The sequence below is a fragment of the Misgurnus anguillicaudatus genome, chromosome 21 (genome assembly GCF_027580225.2).
Source record: "Misgurnus anguillicaudatus chromosome 21, ASM2758022v2, whole genome shotgun sequence".
Classification (NCBI taxonomy): Eukaryota; Metazoa; Chordata; class Actinopteri; order Cypriniformes; family Cobitidae; genus Misgurnus; species Misgurnus anguillicaudatus.
In genome coordinates, this window is record NC_073357.2 from 52074186 (window position 1) to 52090924 (window position 16739).

At 36.8% G+C, this 16739-nt stretch overlaps 1 protein-coding gene and 1 long non-coding RNA gene across 9 annotated transcripts in view; both read left to right on the top strand.

The window, feature by feature from the left end:
* The window catches only part of kcnip4a (potassium voltage-gated channel interacting protein 4a), a 245740-nt gene that overhangs the window by 217355 nt on the left and 11646 nt on the right, over positions 1–16739 (top strand). For all 8 annotated transcript variants that reach the window (XM_073859365.1, XM_073859364.1, XM_073859362.1 and 5 more), the window contains one exon: positions 5489–5613. In XM_073859365.1, coding sequence (XP_073715466.1) covers positions 5489–5613 — 125 coding nt within the window. The remainder of the gene's footprint in view (positions 1–5488; positions 5614–16739) is intronic.
* LOC129427835 (uncharacterized) lies at positions 6519–8289 on the top strand. The gene is made up of 3 exons (XR_012360385.1): positions 6519–7222; positions 7351–7423; positions 7848–8289. It is a non-coding gene; the product is annotated as an uncharacterized lncRNA (long non-coding RNA).

Here is a 16739-nt window from a genome sequence, read left to right on the forward strand (position 1 = left end):
TCGAAATAACTCAAGTTTCAGACAATATTTGGCCATTGTACATTTTTACTCTGCCAAGGGGATCTAAGCCAAACCATTAAGCTTAAAGGGACACTCCACTTTTTTGAAAATAGGCTGTTTTGGAATCCATTCAGCGGATCTCTGGGTCTGGCAGTAACACTTTTAGCATAGCTTAGCATAATCCATTGAATCTAATTAGACCATTAGCATCGCGCTAAAAAATAACCAAAGAGTTTCGATATTTTTCCTATTTCTCTTCTGTAGTTACATTGTGTACTAAGACTGACAGAAAATTAAAATTTGCGATTTTCTAGGCAGATTTGGCTAGGAACTATAGTCTCATTCTGGCGTAATAATCAAGGACTTTGCTGCCGTTCCATGGCTGCAGCAGGTGCAATGATATTACGCAGCGGCCGAAAATAGTCCACTTGATAACTTTCACTAGTCAGGTTAAAATAGGAAAAATATTGAAATTCGTTGGTAATTTTTTATTGTGATGCAAATGGTCTAATCAGATTCAATGGATTATGCTAAGCTATGATAAAAGTGGTACCGCCTAGGGTGGCCATTCGTGCCAGTTCCGCCGGACACGTCCCGAACATGTTTTCGGGTTCGTTCTCCGGAAGTCGCGTTGCTCGACCGCATACGTCATCGAGGTTCTCACATTTCTGTTAAAATACATTAGAAAATTAAGATTTATTTCTTTTAAGACATACAATCATTGTAGTTTCATTCTTACCTTGAAATGTAACGGTTGCTTTTCTGAAATTAAACCCAAAATATTAAACATTGATGACGTATGCGGTCGACCAACGCGACTTCCGGAGAGCGAACCCGAAAACATGTTCGGGACGTGTCCGGCGGAACTGGCACGAATGGCCACCCTAGTACCGCCAGACCTGGGGAAAGGCTGAATGGATTCCAAAACTGTAAAAATCAAATGTTTAACTCTAGGGGAGCTGGAAAATGTAGAAAAAAGTGGAGTGTCCCTTTAAATGCTTAATCCAACAAATAAAACTGTTTTGGTGCTTATTGTTTCGCAGTATGTTTCATTTCTAATGATGAACAATTATCAATAATGTTGAATACACTGTCAGAAAAATGGTCCCTATCTATCACTGGGGCAGTACCCTTTAAAAATGTCTTAAAATGTATTATTTAGGTATATACATGTGGTACTAATATGTACCTTTGAGGTACTAAAATGAACTATTTAGGTGCAAATGGATACCAGGTAATAGACAGCTATAGTTACCACTCCTTGACCTTTTTTTTGACCGAGTAGATGCTAAGGAATCCTATTGAAAATACTTGCAGAAGTCAAATAGTAATATTTACAGTAGGATTACTCTGTTGTATTTGATCACTGTACTGTATGTCTGGAGAATTGGTTTTAAGACGACAAAAGCCAAACTTTGGATATTGGTATGCATGTCAGTATGGTCTGGCGAATGGCTGATGAGACGTCTGTGGATCACAGGGTCATATGTCAGCCATTAGTCTTCCACGCTTCAGGTGTCACAGTAATGTATGTGTCTCACAATAGCACACATCACCATTCATTGACTAATGCTAAGAGACCGTGTCGACGGACATTTTATTGGCTGCTGGAGAGTTTTTGATTATTTAAGCTCTAGGAGTGTAAATAATGTGTAGCACGGGTCATATAGGATGCTACTGAGCTTGTGTTTTTGAAGAGATGCTATTAATGGGGTTTAAATATGAGCTGAGGGCTTTTGAGGAGACTGAGACACTGAGGTGCCAGAAGTCTGTGAAGATCTTGTGAACAGATTTATTAAAGCGAGCAGTTGTAGAACATTGTGTGTTTGAATTGAGATGTTTGAGATGTGTTTCAGTACGCTGTCAGCCTCAGATGGAAACGCACATCATTATATTTACAGGTACACTTAAAATGAATGTGCTTAAAAGGTTCTTAACAGTGATGACATAAAATAAATTTGGTTCCTTTTGTGAAGCAAAAAAGGTACTTCAGATGTTAAAGGACACATATTATGCCAATTTTTACAAGATGTTATATAAATCTCAGGTGTGCCTAGACTGTGTCTTGGAAGTTTCAGCTTAAAATATCTCACAGATTATTTGTTATAGCATGTCTGAAATACCCCTGTTTGGGGGAGAGCACTGTTTTCAGGTGTGTACCTTTAAATGCAAATGAGCTGCTGCTTCTCACTCCCTTACCATCAGACAGTGAGCGCTGGTTTAATGGGGATAAAAAAAGAAGAGGGTGGATTTTTTCATTTTAGGGTGGTTGTGTTTACACACTGCCATCACATTTATATCCAAACAACTTATAAAAGTGAATTTTGCATAATATGTGCCATTTAAAGGGATACTCCACTTTTTTTGAAAATATGCTATTTTCCAGCTCCCCTAGAGTTAAACATTTGATTTTTACCGTTTTAGAATCCATTCAGCCGGTATCCAGGTCTGGCATTAGCACTTTTAGCATAGCTTAGCACAATTCATTGAATCTGATTGGACCATTAGCATCACGTTTAAAAATAACCAAAGAGTTTCGATATTTTTTTCCTATTTAAACCTAGACCCTTCTGAGGTTCCATTGTGTACTAAGACCGACAGAAAATTAAAAGTTGTGATCTTCTAAGCAGATATGGCCAGGAACTATACTCTCATTTTTGCGTAATAATCAAGGACTTTGCTGCCGTAAGATGACTGCAGGAGGCGCAATAATATTACGCAGCAGCCGAAAATAGTTCCCTTGGTAACTTTCAATAGCAGGGGACTATTTTCGGGCACTGCATAATATCATTGCGCCTCCTGCAGCCATGTTACGGCAGCAAAGTCCTTGATTATTACCCCAGAATAATTTATTTACTTTATACTCAAAATGGTGCTACATAGCACTTAAAGTGGTTCACTGGCTTGTTATCATAGGGAAACCATTTTTAGTGCTAAACATCACCATAAGTGGCGCTATAGTCATGCTTTAGCACCACTTATGGTTTTGCATATAGACCCCTTCAAGATTTGTAAACATTGAATGACTATCGGGTGCGCGCGCAGCATGGGGTCAAACTGTTCATAACATTTAGGCTTTATAATTTAATCTAACAGGGCTGAAAAATGATGACTTACCTCAAATGAAGTGAGCACTACAAACACAAGCCTCTTTGATCTTTGCATTGTCTCAGTCTGCACGTTAATTGCTTGCAGCCGCAGATGATGTATTTTTTGTTTTTGAGATTCTGCATGAATCGCGAAAACTTAACGGAAGACCTTGTGCGATTTTCACAGCCCACGACGTAAGTAGGCATTTTTGACGATACCAAATAATAACGCAACTCAATCTGCTGTAACAGGGCCGGAGTGGGACTCATTTTCAGCCCTGGAGTTTCATGCCTTAGACCGGCCCACTTTAGTTCACGACTGACTATTAAAATAATATCTTTAAACCCTCAGTAGTATAAGTCTGCAGTAGTGCACTGTTCTCTGCAGCCTTGCAATTCACTGTATTTTTCAAATATATAATTTCATATTCCGTGCAAATGCATTAAACAATTATAATTTTTGCCATAATCATGCAGCCCTACCATAAGACCATAATATTACTAAAGTAAACTTATTCAAAAACTAAAGGAAACAAATGTGTTTGTGTTTTCCTCTATATTTCTATTTCTAAAAAATGGTGAGTCTTAACTGTTGGGTTGATAACGTTTGGAAACCCCTGATATACAATACACAGGCAAGATTTATCAAGTATGCATTGGAAACAAATGGAAAAAAAGTCTTTTAGTACTTAGATCATGTCTATTGCTAAATAACGTAGGCTAAGGTAGGCCTACATTGTGGTAAAAAAAAGAAAACATCATGGATATACTTTTAAAACTACTTTTTTCAAATAAACTAATGAGTTTTGCATCAAATAGATGTTTGTTCCTCTTGCAATAATGACTATGCATAGAGAATTAATCTGACTTGGATAAAAAAATACGTTTTGTAAATTCTTTTCCTTTAAGAGGCCAGCCCGTTTGTATTAAGACCCGCTCAAGTTTATTTAAAATATAATAGACGCGCGGCCGGCAAGCGCACTCAAAAGACGCGCTCAAGTTATTTAAAATATAATAGACGCGCGTCCGGCAAGCGCACTCAAAAGACTCGCTCAAGTTTATTTAAAATATAATAGACGCGCGTCCGGCAAGCGCACTCAAAAGACGCGCTCAAGTTTATTTAAAATATAATAGACGCGCGGCCGGCAAGCGCACTCAAAAGACGCGCACTCAAAAGACTCGCTCAAGTTTATTTAAAATATAATAGACGCGCGGCCGGCAAGCGCACTCAAAAGACGCGCTCAAGTTTATTTAAAATATAATAGCCGCGCGGCCGGCAAGCGCACTCAAAAGACGCGCTCAAGTTTTTTTAAGATATGGACGCGCGGCCGGCAAGCGCACTCAATATGCGTCTGAAACAAAACTCGTGTTCAAGTAAGCGCTTTGAAAACCAGAAGACAGCGGCACGTCCTGCGTTTCCCATGCGTTTTAGATGTCAATGAACCCTAATGCAAGAATTCTTCCAATAAGTGGTCGGGACACAATCAACTTGTGCATAAAGTGGCGGGGACATCTCTCACCCGCAAATACGCGTCATCCCGGTGGCATGACAACACCGGCCCTCGTGGCCAAAAATAACAGACCGGCCCACCGGGAATCCTCCCGGTTCTCCCTATGGCCAATCCGGGCCTGTGCTGTAATGACTTTTCTGACCCCGACATGCGCAGTGGGAACCGCCTGTGACGTGAACCGTGAAGGGGTCTATAGGTGCTCTGTAGCGCTAAAAATGGTTCCCCTATATGATTACAAGCTTTTTGTACTATTTAGCACAATTTTTAAGAGTGTAACCTGAACAATTTATAAAAAATAAATTTTATGAACAATTTGTGTTTGTGAACAAAATTTTTATCTACGCTTTTGCCAGATGGTTTAATTTAGAGCGACTTACTGTGCATTCAATGTATACATTTTATGAGTACACTCTAAAAAATGCTGGGTTATTTTCAACCCAGGTTTGGGAAGAAATAGGATGAACCCAATTAAAATTAACCCAAAACATATATTTGACCCCAAAAACGGTTAAAACAACCCAGCATTTCATTTTAGAAAACCCAAAGGTTAAATTTTAACCCAATGGGTTAAGTTTTATCCCTTTTTGACCCAACGCTGGATTGAAAAAAAACTGTATTTTTTAGGGTGCATTTTGAACCCAGAACCTTTGCGTTACTAAAGCAATGCTCTACGAGCTAAACAGGAAAACTCAAAAAAAAAAGTGATAAAATGTCATTAAATGTTGTACTACATCTATTGTTTGAGAATCATTTGTAAATCTGAAGTCATCACCAGTGGTTCAATGTATCATCTCTGAATTGATCTCTGAATATAAATATTAAATGATATATTTATGTCGCTGATGTAAGAGTTGTATCATAATGCAGATATTTTGATTTTCTCTACAGATAGTGTCGAAGATGAGCTGGAGCTTTCTGCTGTACGGCATCGACCAGAAGCTCTGGAACAGCTGGAGGCTCAGTCTCGCTTCTCTCGCAAAGAGCTTCAAATCCTCTACCGGGGCTTTAAGAACGTAAGCTAATGCTCTATAACAGTGCCAGTTATGAATTGTATTATGCAAGCAAAACATTTCTTAATTTCTTTGTTAGAATTTTTGTTGAGTGCTTTGTATGAACATTTGCCATAGACCATATGCCAAAACTGACATAACACTTACTACAATAATTAGGTCACTGAAACATCTCTAGAGTGGCTCACGTGTCTTTTGTCACCTCTGCTGCAAAATGTAATAAGAAAACACCAAATTAACTCGACCCAAATTGTCAGATGACAAAGCATGAGAGTGGGACATGAGTCTTCATTATCAGACTCTCAGAGGAAGAAATCAGACCACACACCAACTTGGTTACAACGGGTGATGAGAGGGAGGTCAAAGAACGGTGGGTGTGTCATGTAACAAGATCCTGATCATTTGATTGGTCTAGTCTCCTCCCACTTCCTCTCTACCAATGAAACACAAGAGTACTCATTGTTTGCAGCTGGACTGGTGTGCACACTGTAAAAAGTCATTCTGCAGGCTTGTAGATTTTATGAAATTGAATATGTAAACTTTATTTAATAAAATTAATTTCATGTAGTTTGTTATTTTTTTTGTGTTAAAATTCTTTAAAAATGACTGGAATAAAAACAACTTATTGTTTTTGTGAAGGATTAGCTATTCTTATTGTGTATCTGCGCATGTAGCGAATACTGAATAAATCCAACGTAATATTAATCAGCTGTTTTAAATCAAAAACCATTCCGGGTTGTATTGCAGGTCGTGAGCGCTGAGCAGACGGATTTAGGAAATATTTCTGGTATTGTGCCAACATTCAAAGTTTTGAAAGCATTTCAGTCGAGAATGTATGTTTTTTAAACAAGAATCTGCAGTAGGTTCATAAAGATATCTCCTATTTAAACATTTCCTTCGAGTTTTGTGGCGATGAGAGCTCCAGATAATCAGCCGGCGCTCCGCGCGTAAATATACCGGTCAACGTCGCCTCACCTCGGCCAGTCTCTGAAAATCTCTGCTGGCTGTGACGTCAATGTAGTGTTTAAACTGTGGATAAAATTCATTTCGGGTAAATTTAACAGGCAATCTTTGGTCTTATAAGTCTATAAGCAGGGTTTCTTTGTATAATTTGTTTGTAATTTGTAAATATTAATTACAATAAGGATTAATATGAACTGGGTTTGTACGTAACTTCAGCTTTAGGACCCAGGAGGTCGCATATCTAGGATGCATTCGTCGATTCGCATGCTGCGATTGGTGGTCCAGATGCAACTCATTTTGAGTGACAGAAAAACTGACCAATCATACTGTTCCTCTGAATGGGTGGGTTCTCTTATCACTAACTCTCATAGATATGTATTATGTATGTATCTATTATGACAAATTCTGCTCGCTCGCTCGCTTGGTTCGTGTTATAAAGATAAATGTGACTTTACCGCGGTCTTTTTCGGTTTATTTAGTTTTGTGTTAACTATATCCACAAAGTATTCGAATAAATTGGTAATATAAAACTATTCTTCGCTGTAAATTAATTGTGTGCTCAATTGCGACGCCCTGTGTTGAATTTTCCCGCGAGTACAGTATCATTACTGAGGGGAAATATAACATTATTCATTTAATTCCACAAAAGGTGAGTAAGATATTAAATGTATAAGTTGTCTTATTTTAAATGTTTAAGCTTTCTACATAATGTAAATTGAACATTTTATTATTATTATTAATTTCGCGACCTATTATCTAAATTGTGTGTTCATGAAGGCCTGTAACGTACTGCAGCTTCCTGCAGGCAACGTGAAACATTGCTGAGGGAGAACTTTATTCACAACAAAAGGTGAGGAATATTATTAAATGAATATATTGTACATATTATATTGTGTATATAGTGTATGTGTGTGTGTATATACACATGTGAGTAACTTGGCTAACAAATAAATATGTGACTGTCGTGTGACAGAAAAAAATGTAACGTTAGGGAAAAGATTTGCCCTAATTATAAATATAGATTATATATATTTTCAAACATTTTTTGATATTATTTGTAATTCCAATGAGATTTTTTTTTTATCAGTTTTCAATATTACTGCACATTTCAAACATACCTAATAAGCCACAAACTCAGATGAACTCCATTGCACATATCTTCCAGTTTTCTTTAAAACATTTTAATATACAAGTTTAATGTGTGGATTATTTCAATATTCAAGCTGTATACATTTATAAAGGTTTTAAGACATATTTGCAGTTTAATGTTGCAGGATAAAGATGAAGAGGCGGGACTTGGGCAGCTTGTGATGGCTGTAATTGTAAAGAATGGATCTTAGGAGTGGCAGCCCAAGGGATGCTGGAATTGTTATTGAGGCCTTAAAGGTGTTCCCAGGGCATGCTTTATTCTTGGATCTATGCATTGAATCTCCAGTATCCCAGGCATCTTTTCAGGTGTTTCAGAAACTTTTCTTGGAGCTGGATTCTTCAAAGTTTATGAACTGATTACAGTACAGTAAGTCTAAACTGCTGTCTGATTTTCTGGGTGTGAATCAATGTAACAGAACACAAACATGGAACCTTGTGGACGGGAAATGTGGACGGTTTTCTTTAAAGACTGTAAAATACTTTTTGAAGTTTACACTGTTACAAATACATCATTAAAATGAGATGCTTTCCTGTTCTTTTGACTGCAATAAAATAAGAATTGATTCATCTTTGTCTGTCATTCTGAAATCAGATATAATACTCATTACTAATAAAAATATTAATGGATGATGTTAAATTAAAATAGTATAATTGAATAGTATTTATTGTATAGTGCTAGGTCTTTGTCCTGTATACCCAATATTTTGTTTAAATTTAAATTAATTTCTAATTGCAAATTGCAGATTACCTTTTTGAATGGGTTACTATTAAGGAGTTTATGTAGTGATTCTAACACAATTTTTATTTGTGGAATTTAATTAATGATATTGCTTGTAATCTGTTGCCACACTTCTATTGAGTAGATATGGCATAATATTTTTTATTGTATAGTGCTAGATCTTTGTCTAGTATACACAATATTTTTGTTTAAATTTTAATAAAAATTTTAATTGCAAATTGCAGTTTGGCTTTTTGAATATGTAAATATTAAGGAGTTATAGAGTAAATCTAAATCAATTTTGATTTGTTGAATGTAATTAATGATATTGCTTGTAATCTGTTGCCACAATTTTATTGCGTAGATGGGGCATATTATTTTTTACAGTGCAGATGAGGTTTTAAAGCTCCTGTTTTAGGCCAATGCTGGAGTGCTTGTTTGAAATGTTAGGGTGCATAGTGGCTGACTATTTTGGTCACTTTTGATTTATTTAAACTGTATGATTTCAGTGTAGGTTTTATAATAGTATGGTGGGCAGATGGTTTAGGGGTCTCTAGTGCAGTGTTTGTCAACCAGGTCCTCAAGAGGATCTTAAAATTACATGAGTCATTTAAAAAAAGACAAAACAAGCAATAATATGATAAAAGAACTAAAAAATGTTTAAAAAAACATAGATAGTGTTAGAAATTGTGAGTGGGGGCCTTCAAATAAGTGACCCTGCCTGTGAAAAACTAGCTAAAGTCCTTTTATTGTAATGTAATATTTATGACTCTGGACCACAAAACCAACCATAAGGGTCTATTTAATGAAGTTGATTATGCATCATCTGAATACTGAATAAATTAGTATGGTTTGTTAGGATAGGACAGTATTTAAAAATCTGGAATCTGAGGGTGCAAAAATAAAAATTGAGAAAATAGCCTTTTATGTTGTCAAAAAAAAGTCCTTAGCATATATTACTAATACATTTTTTATATCTATGGCAGAAAATGTACTAAATATCTTCATGGAACGTGATCTTTACTTTATATCCTAATGATTTTTGACATAAAAATGTATAATTTTGATGCATACAATGTATTGTTGGCTATTGCTACAAATATACCCATGCTACTCAGGGTTTCCCGCAGAAAATTTGTTAGTTAAGGTTGGCAGGGTTGGGCGGGGGCCGGGGGGGGTGGGGTGGTATCAAAGGGGCGGGCCTTAAGTCCACTTACAGTTCTCATGGACACGCGTTCTATCAACTGGCTATCCTCCAGACATGACGGACCACGTCTTTATCTCATTTCGGCCATGTGGCGCGCGTGCACGCTTGCAGTGTGAAATGCGTCCGCACTATTCTCCGAGATGCACTTGACGGCCTACTGTACAGCGAGTTTGTTTGTTTGTTTGTTTGTTTTTAGATGACCTAGTCAAGATGGGGAAACCCTGCTGCTTATGACTAGTTTTGTGGTCCAGGGTCACATTTTTGACAAAATCATCCTACAGAACATTCTGTGAAAATGTAACCTTAATATTTAACCATAATACTTACCCCCAAGCCACTTTTCTTTAGTTAAAAGCATGGTTCCCTTCATCTCGGGGGAATAAGATTTTGTGAATTTTCCAGATTATCTGTCAAGATTCATATAAAAAACTGGGCTTGATTCAGTCGTTCTAAAGAGTTGTAAAAAATTTTACTTAAATAGTACCTTGGGGGTAAATATGACCCCAATTGAAAATGATTGGGAAATGCAAAAAAATCTTTTTTTATTTGTCAAAAAAAGTAATTGCATCCAGAATAAATCTGAACATTTTAACACAGAAAGGTAGGCCTGGTACTAGAGCAAAAAAACAACATAGAAAAGACATGCTCATATAACTCACCAGTATGGGGTAAAAGGCCGACCAGTGATGCAAATATAATTAACATATCAGTTAAAACTTAAATTTTGACTTCCTATTTTTTAAATAAAATAATTCACTTTAAAAAAATACCATAGCTGTGTAAATATTAGCGTTATTTTAGCAACATTTACAACAACAAAAACCCATTCAATTTAACAAGAAACGCTGTCAATCTATGATGTTTAGGGTGCCTTGGGGGTAAATATGACCCCAATTGAAAATGATTGGGAAATGCAAAAAAAAAATTTTTTATTTTTCAAAAAAAGTAATTGCATCCAGAATAAATCTGAAAATTTTAACACAGAAAGGTAGGCCTGGTACTAGAGCACAAATGCAACATAGAAAAGACAAGCTTAATCACACACACACACACACACACACACACACACACACATACACGCACGCACACACAAAAGTATGACTGCCACAGAGAGCATTTTGTTATAGAATTTGGCAAAAAACAGTCACAGATTCAAAACAAAGATGTAAAATGCTCACACAGGTGTGTATGTGCGCACACACACGCACAAACACAGACTCACACACACAATTTAAATCCAATTTAGATCATAATTTATGTGGATTTTTCATAAAAATGTTATATTTTACAGGCAAGCTAATGGTGTAGTTGAGGAATTGAGTGGTAGACAGGTACAAAAGTACTTCATATCTCACAAAACACAGCATTAATGTATAGATGGCAAGTAAACAAAAAAAGTATATATTATCATTACAAATATTTTTTTTGTAATCACTATTTTAATTTCTGAGGTCATTTTTACCCCCGCTGAACTATAACGTGTAGGAAAATCTGAGCTTATGAGGATTAATATTGACAGAGTTTCATTTTATTTCAAAAATGGACTGAAATCAAACTTTAATGCTCTTAATTTCATAATTAGATGTCCCAAAACTTGAAAATGATTATAGTCTCCCTTTAAAAAAAAACAATGCTTTATTTGTGGAGATTGAGGGGTGTATTTTCCAACGCAACTTGGTAAGTGTCATGCAAAATATTTAGTTCAGGATGGATTTCTCCAATTATGTGTTTTAATGGGTGAATTTTAAGGTTAAGATTACGGTGTACCAGTGCTCAGGACCTTGAATAAACTCAAAGCATTTCTCCACAGAAGCGAAAAGAGTATGAAAATATGCCACTAACAATATTTTAGTATCATCTTGCATATGATTCAGACTTCCTCCGCAATAGTTTTTTCTTGCTGCTGTAAAATTACAGATGAACTCAAACATTTCCCTGACTCTCTGTGCTGGAGTTATTGAATGATCATGCTTGAATAAGCTGAAAAAATCTTTTTAATTACAGTCTGTGTATATCAAAACCCTGATAATGAACCTTGCATTGCTCCCAGAGTCTTGATAATGTTGAGGGGAGTTTGGCATCTGAAAGTGATGGCATTTCGATAAACGTTGTGTCTTTAAGAATGTAATTACACGGGGTCCCTCTCACGCTGTGTGCACAAGAGACGGTGGATGACAGCAACAGAAAACAATCGCTTTTAATTAACCCGAGCTGAACACTGAACTTCCTCAGACAGCCACTTTGTGTCAAAGACTCGGTTAGACTTAACAACTTGCTGGTGGGCACTTCTTACATACAGTAATTGGAGTTACGTTTCGGTGTGGTGCATTTTGACCCTTTTTTTTTGTAATTTTCAAGATTCATAAAAATCAGGAATTAAGAATGCTGAATAAATTGCCATTTAATGAGGAGAATCATGATAGCATTAGACTTTGGAAATATTTTTATTTCCTCAGAGAGAAAATTAAATATTGTAAAGGTACAGTATACAACAGCAAACATTGAAGAATATTTGATTTTTACTAATTCAATAATGTAAAATATATATATATATATATATTTATTAAACATTGAAAAAGCAACACATTTTGTGGCTTAATGAATCAAAGTAGTTTGTGTTGATTAAAAAAATCATATAAGGGTGGTTTCCCGGACAGGGATTATTTTAAGACAGGGCTAGGCCTTAGTTTAATTGGGTAATATAACTAGTTTTAACAAACATGTCTTACTAAATACTACGGCTGTGCTGATTAATCGTGCCAATGCACGTTTTCTCAATGAATGAATTTGAATGAATTATGGTGAAATGCCGCCACATCCAAAAGCCAGAGGGCACTCTCGTGTAGAATCGCCATTTATGCCACAGAAGTAGCAGCATTGCAAACATTTACCGTTTCTCAATATGCGTTCGTAGCCGTTTCTCAATGTCAAGGAAGGATCCTCGGAAGCCAGAATTTCGAGGATGCTATGTCATCGACGTCCGTCGAAGGAATGTTTCAATGTCGAGGATCCTTGGAATTTCAACCAAGGACTGAGTCCTTCGTTCGAGAAATATCCCATATACAGGAAAAGATGCATATGCGTATCCTTCGCGCTCTTCACGTGCTAAAATCACCCACAATCCTATGCGCGCAGCACTGAAAGCACACCTTTCATTGACGCAATGACGCAATGACGTGAACTTGCTAGCCTGTTCCATTTAACGTGTTCTCCGAATGCTTAAGAGGGGCCTCATCTAGCCTCTGAAGGAAGTGACTTGTAAGGACTAGTCCTGCCAAGGAAGTATCCTTGACATTGAGAAACGGCCCTTGTCTGTACTTGTGTTCTTGTAGACTTGTAAAACGTCATCAGTCACGGCCCAAGTACTGTTCCAAATCAAGAGCCGTTTCTCAATACCAAGTACGCCAAACTCGGACTTGTGTCCTTCGTAGTTCGAACTTGCAAGTTCAGACTCGGAAGAACGAACTCCTGACGCGAAATGCATTCTGGGAAACTTCGCTATCATAAGTCCACACAAGTCTCCTCTGATGCATCCTCGATAAAATGGGCGGATCAAGAACACATCCGGGGATTTTATGTGAACTTGGGCTTGATGCAAACTTTGAATTGGAACTGTACTTGGGCCGCGACTGATGACGTTTCACAAGTCCACAAGAACGCAAGTACAGACAAGAACGGCTAAAGTTCGCATCAAGCCAAGTTCACATAACATCTCCGGATGTGACCTTGATCCGCCCATTTTATCGAGGATGCAACAGGCGGTGACTTGTGCGGACTTCTGACAGCCAAGTTTCCCAGAATGCATTTCGCGTCAACAGCAATGTTTACTAGATAATACCGATAATGAATAAACTTCAAATATGTTGTCAGTTAGTAAAGATAGCCCTATATTAAAATTTCCTTTTGAATATGTGAGTTCCGGTGAATCAGCGGGTGGCGTATACACCGAAGAGGGCAGCCTCATCTCGGCAAGTACTTCTGAAATTTGCCACGATCTCAGTGCAGCTGTTCTGTCCTCTGGTGTCTGATGGTCAAACATAAAATATTCCCTTTGGATATATCCAACTGGCATTTTTTGTCTCATCAATTTATTTATCTTTATTATTCATAATGAAGCCTGTTATTTGTTATCCTTTTAACTGATGGTAAAGTTAAGTTTCATAACTTAAATCACATATATTTCGATATAATCTTAATACTTTAGTAAATTACTGCACTTTACTTAAACTGGATGTTTTTCTTGTGTTTATTTCATGTTGTACACTCGTATATTATAGTTTAGTAGTATTAAATTAAATAGATTTAAAATAAATAAATACATAAATGTGTTTATATCATACTTTATTTTGTAATAAATACATTAAGCTAATCAGCGTATTCACATGTTGCCTTAACCACATATTAGGGTTTTTGCATTTGATATATTTAGTTAAAAATACATTAAAATAAGAATAGCCAGGACTGCACGTATTGGTAAGACTGAATGATGACCTCAAGTACTCTGCTGTTCCATTTGCAATATAAGCGGACTCGCGTCCTCCCGTCCTCTGGAGTTCGTTCTTCCGAGTCTGAACTTCCAAGTCCGAAGTACAAAGGACTCAAGTCCGAACTTGGCGTACTTGGTATTGAGAAACGGCTACTATTCCAGGAAATGTCTAGAGGCATATTTATATCGCTGTTCTTCAGATTGTTTCAGGTATTTTCATGATAATAAAGAATACATTGAATGATTGTGTTTAACGAGTGTTGCTTTTTTAAATGCACGTTATAAACAACTCAAACTCATAGTAATTTTAGATTGATAAGGACTTCCTACTATCACAGAGCCGTAGTACATGCACAAGCTGTGCATGAAACACAGAATCAGAGCCTTTTCAATTCAGAATCGATTTCAGGCAGGTCTTTTTAAAGTTGCAATGAAAAGTAAAATAAAAACTGTAATTTGTTTTGTAATATTGTGTTATTTTTTTACAAATTATTTATCTGTGAGATTCATTAATTTAATCAAAATGCAAATCTCCTCCCCTCCTAAAAACAATCTCTCTTGACTTCCGGTCATAATGTATGGCAGGTGGGTGGGGTCCGGGAGAATACTTCCGTTTCATGGCGACTTTAATGGGGAACGCGATGTATCGGCACAGCCCTACTAAAAACATTGCTTGTGTGCATTTTGAGGCAAAACAAAGGGCACTAATGTATTGTATTATATGTCGGTGCAAGTTGTTTTCAGTTTGGACAGCTCATAGCTTACTTTTATTTTAGGATTAGTCTAATCCGGTAAACTGCTCAATAGACTTAAATGTGCTTAGTTTAAAAGGCTTACCAGTATGGGGTAAAAGGTTGACCAGTGATGCAAATATAATTAAAATATTAATTAAAACTTAAATTTTGACTTCCTATTTTTTAAATAAAATAATTCACTTAAAAACACCATAGCTGTGTAAATATTGGTATTATTTTAGCAACATTTACAAAAAATATATATATATATATAACTAGAAACACTGTCAATCTATGATGGTTAGGGTGGGCCTGAAGCCCCAGTAATAAGTACCCCAAATACTTAGTTTCAGTTTAATCACATTACATACCGACAGAGTCAACCAAAGTGCTGCACAAAAATGTTTTATTATGCTATTAGCAAGGGTATTCAACAATCGCACAAAAAAACTGAATACAGTAGTTTCGCCAGTCCGTAAGCCTTTTTAAAGGGATGGTTCAATGGTATTTCAAGCATTCTGACTTATTAACATGGTTATAGATTTGTTTCCTCATGCTAAACGTAGGCAAAGTGTCAAAAAAGCATTTGGGCATGTTACAGAGTATTTCTGTGCCGAATGCACTTCGCCAGGGTTCATACAAGTTTCGGTAAGTTTTTTTTTATTACAGGTCAAACTGACATTTCAGGGGTTTTCTATACGTTTCACTTCTTTATATGGGCACTTCTCCCGGAAAACCCCGCCCACCCGTCAATCAGTGGGAGATGCTACAACTTGCAAACATCTTATCACGCCACACAGCTTTGTTTAATTTCAAAACTCAACAATGGCACAAAAGAAGAAGTGTGTTTTTGGATGTAAGAAGAAAGTCAGCCTTATGGAAACAATGGATATAGTTTATTATCCGGGGTAGCAGTGAGTTTTGCGTGTGTGTTTGATGCACTGGATTTTCCCAACCGGGTCATGAGTTGCATGCTGTAAGTAAGACTTCTTTCTTATGTTGTAAATATGCGCGTGCATATTATATAAATGACACGAACATGTAGTGAATCATAAGTTAAACAGTGTTGTATAGTGTTGCATGACTCGTACTCGCTCCACCTGCGTTAGTAACTCCTCCTTCTTCATTTTTTCGTACATTATCGGAAAGATTCGGTAAAGCGAATCTTTCTTTTATAAATCTGATTAAACTAAAGACTCTTCGGAGATATAAAGGATGGCATGCTACTCTATAGGTACTCCAGATTAACATCAGAAATGCAGAAACAGCATGTGGTACGTGAGCTTTAAAAAGATGTTTCTTAGAGATTTAAAAACCTGTATAGAAGTGGCTGATCTCAAGCTTCCACAACTGGGGAAATGCACAATCCCCTTAAGCTTTAAGCGCGTTGTGGGTACTAACAGCAACAGTGTGTTTGATGACCTTAAAGGCCTATTGATCTGATGGTAGGAGAAAAGATGCAATAAGTAGTTGGAGCCAAACCATTCAGGGACTTATAGACAAACAATAATACCTTGGACTGGATTCTATACTCAATGGGATGCCAGTGCAAACTAGCCAAAACAGGCGAAATATGTTCCCTCTTCCTTGTCCCTGTAAAAATCTGGCCACAGCATTTTGGATCAGTTGCAGGCGAGACAAACATGATTGAGTGACCCCCAAATATGATGACATGAATGCGTGGATAATGGTTTCTAAGTCCCTGGATGAATTTTTTTTTTTAATTTTGGCAATCATCCTAAGCTAGAAAAGAGTTTATTTGTAAGTGCTGGGTCAAAAATAACTCCCAAATTTCTCGCCTAGATACCTACAGTGTTAGGTATAGAACCCAAAGTATTTGAGAGGATATTGGCTGAATGCAGACATCCAAAA